General features: G+C 41.1%; 1 protein-coding gene across 1 annotated transcript in view; it reads left to right on the forward strand.

The window, feature by feature from the left end:
• LOC137637699 (uncharacterized) overlaps window positions 1-1,933 on the forward strand; it is a 2,661-nt gene extending 728 nt beyond the window's left edge. The window contains exon 2 of the mRNA XM_068369848.1: window positions 1,311-1,933. Coding sequence (XP_068225949.1) covers window positions 1,311-1,933 — 623 coding nt within the window. The remainder of the gene's footprint in view (window positions 1-1,310) is intronic.
• Window positions 1,934-2,500: the final 567 nt, after the last annotated feature.

Here is a 2,500-nt window from a genome sequence, read left to right on the forward strand (position 1 = left end):
ACTATATGTTTATACGAACATTTATTTCCATAAATACGAAATTGTTATTTCATTCTCTTCTCGTTCAAATCTTTCTGACGAAAGGATCATATTATTATTATTATTATTATTATTATTATTATTATTATTATTATTACTTGGTAAGCTACAACCCTAGTTGGAAAAGCAAGATGCTATAAGCCCAGGTGCGCCAACAAGGAAAATAACCCAGTGAGGAAAGGAAACGAGGAAAAATAAAACATCTTAAGATCAATAACATTAAAATGAATATTACCTATATAAACTATAAAAACGTTAACAATAAGAAAAGCAATTTGATAGAATAGTGTGCCCGAGTGTACCCTCAACCAATAGAACTCTAACCCAAGACAGTGGAAGACCACGGTACAGAGGCTATGGCTCTACTCAAGACTAGAGAACAATAGTTATTAATACTATGTGCAAAGCAAATTAAATCAACGGTTAAATCATTGCTTATAGAATTGCATAGGCGTTCAATCTGACTAAAACCGCTACATCGAAATGTCACACTTATCAAAAACTTCCATTGAAAATTGATTATAATGACATCACCGGGAGATGATGTGGGCAAATAGTCCTTCTTTCGAAGCATTGGGAAATCTTTTCAGTGTCACATAACTTGATTGACAATATCTTCGTTATCAATAGGGGTTATTCAATACTCCTTACCATCCTATTCCCCACTCTCTTAATCCTTACCATCCTATTCCCTACTCTTTTAATCCTTACCATCCTATTCCCCACTCCCTTACTCCTTACCATCCGATTCCCCACCCTCTTATTCCTTACCATCCTATTCCCCACTCCCTTACTCCTTACCATCTTATTCCCCACTATCTTACTCCTTACCATTCTATTCCCCACTCTCTTACTCCTTACCATCCTATTCCCCCCCCCCCTCTTATTCCTTATCATCCTATTCCCCACTCTCTTATTCTTTACCATCCTATTCCCCACTCTCTTATACCTTACCATCCTATTCCCCACTCTCTTACTCCTTACCATCTAATTCCCCACCCTCTTACTCCTTACCATACTATTCCCCACTCTCTTACTCCTTACCATCCTATTCCCCACCCTCTTATTCCCCAACCTCCAATTGCCCACCCTCTTATTCCTTACCATCCTATTCCCCACTCTCTTACTCCTTACCATCCTATTCCCCACTCTGTTTCTCCTTACCATCCTATTCCCCACTCTCTTTCTCCTTACCATCCTTTTCCCCACTCTCTTATTCCTTACCATTCAATTCCCCACTCTTACTCCTTACCATCCTATTCCCCACCCAGTAATTCCCTACCCTCCTATTCCACGTAATCTTATTCCCCAACTTTATATTCCCCATCCTCTTATTCCCCACCCTCTTATTCCCCACCCTCTTATTCCCCACCCTCTTATTCCTTACCATCTTATTCCCCACCCTCTTATTCCTTACCATCCTATTCCCCACCCTCTTATTCCCCACCTTCTTATTCCCCACCCTTTTATTCCTTACCATCCTATTCCCCACCCTCTTATTCCTTACCATCCTATTCCCCACTCTCTTATTCCTTACCATCCTATTCCCCACTCTCTTATTCCCCAACCTCCTATTCCACGTAATCTTATCCCCCAACTTTATATTCCCCACCCTCTTATTCCCCAACCTTCTTATTCCCCACCATTCTATTCCCCACCCTCTTATTCCCCACCGTATTATTCCCCACTCTCCTATTCCCAAACCTACTATTCCCTAGCCTCCTATTCCCCACCTTTTTATTCCCAACCATCCTATTCCCCACTATCCCATTCCCCACCCCCCTATCCCGACACTCTAATTCCCCATCTTCCAATTCCCCACCCTTCTATTCCCCACCCTCTTATCCTGAACCTCTTCAAACCCAACCTTTTATTCCCTACTCTCATGTTCTGAAACTTCTCATTCCCTATCGTTTTATTCCCCACCCTTCTATTCCTCGCCCTCTTATTCCCAATCCTCATATTCCCCACCCAACGTTTACCCATCATTCTTTTCCCTCCCCCGTGCTATTTCCCCAGAGTTTTATTCCCCACCATCCTAATTCCTCACCGTCATATTCCCCACCCTCTTAATCCCCACATTCCTAATCCCTTATTGTCCTATGTCCCACCCTTTTATTTTTCCCCACCCTTTTCCCCATCTTATTCCTTAATTTCCCATATCTCACCTTCTTATTCCCCACCCTCTTATTTCCCCCCTCCTTTGGGGAAGGAGCCTCCTCACTCCCCTCGAAAGGGATTCATAAATTGGTCCTATGATTAGAAAATGTCCTTTTCATCCTTGATTTGTCTTTCCTTATATTAAAACTCTTTGAATTGAGGCTACACATCTGGCTGCAGTTATTCACCCAATGTCTATTTTCTTACTTCTATAGTTAATAGACTATGATAGATTCATTCAATGAATACATAAAACAAATGAATATTTTCTTTATGAATATTTTTCAACCAAGACCTTCAC

The sequence above is a fragment of the Palaemon carinicauda genome, unplaced genomic scaffold, assembly GCF_036898095.1.
Source record: "Palaemon carinicauda isolate YSFRI2023 unplaced genomic scaffold, ASM3689809v2 scaffold93, whole genome shotgun sequence".
NCBI lineage: Eukaryota > Metazoa > Arthropoda > Malacostraca > Decapoda > Palaemonidae > Palaemon > Palaemon carinicauda.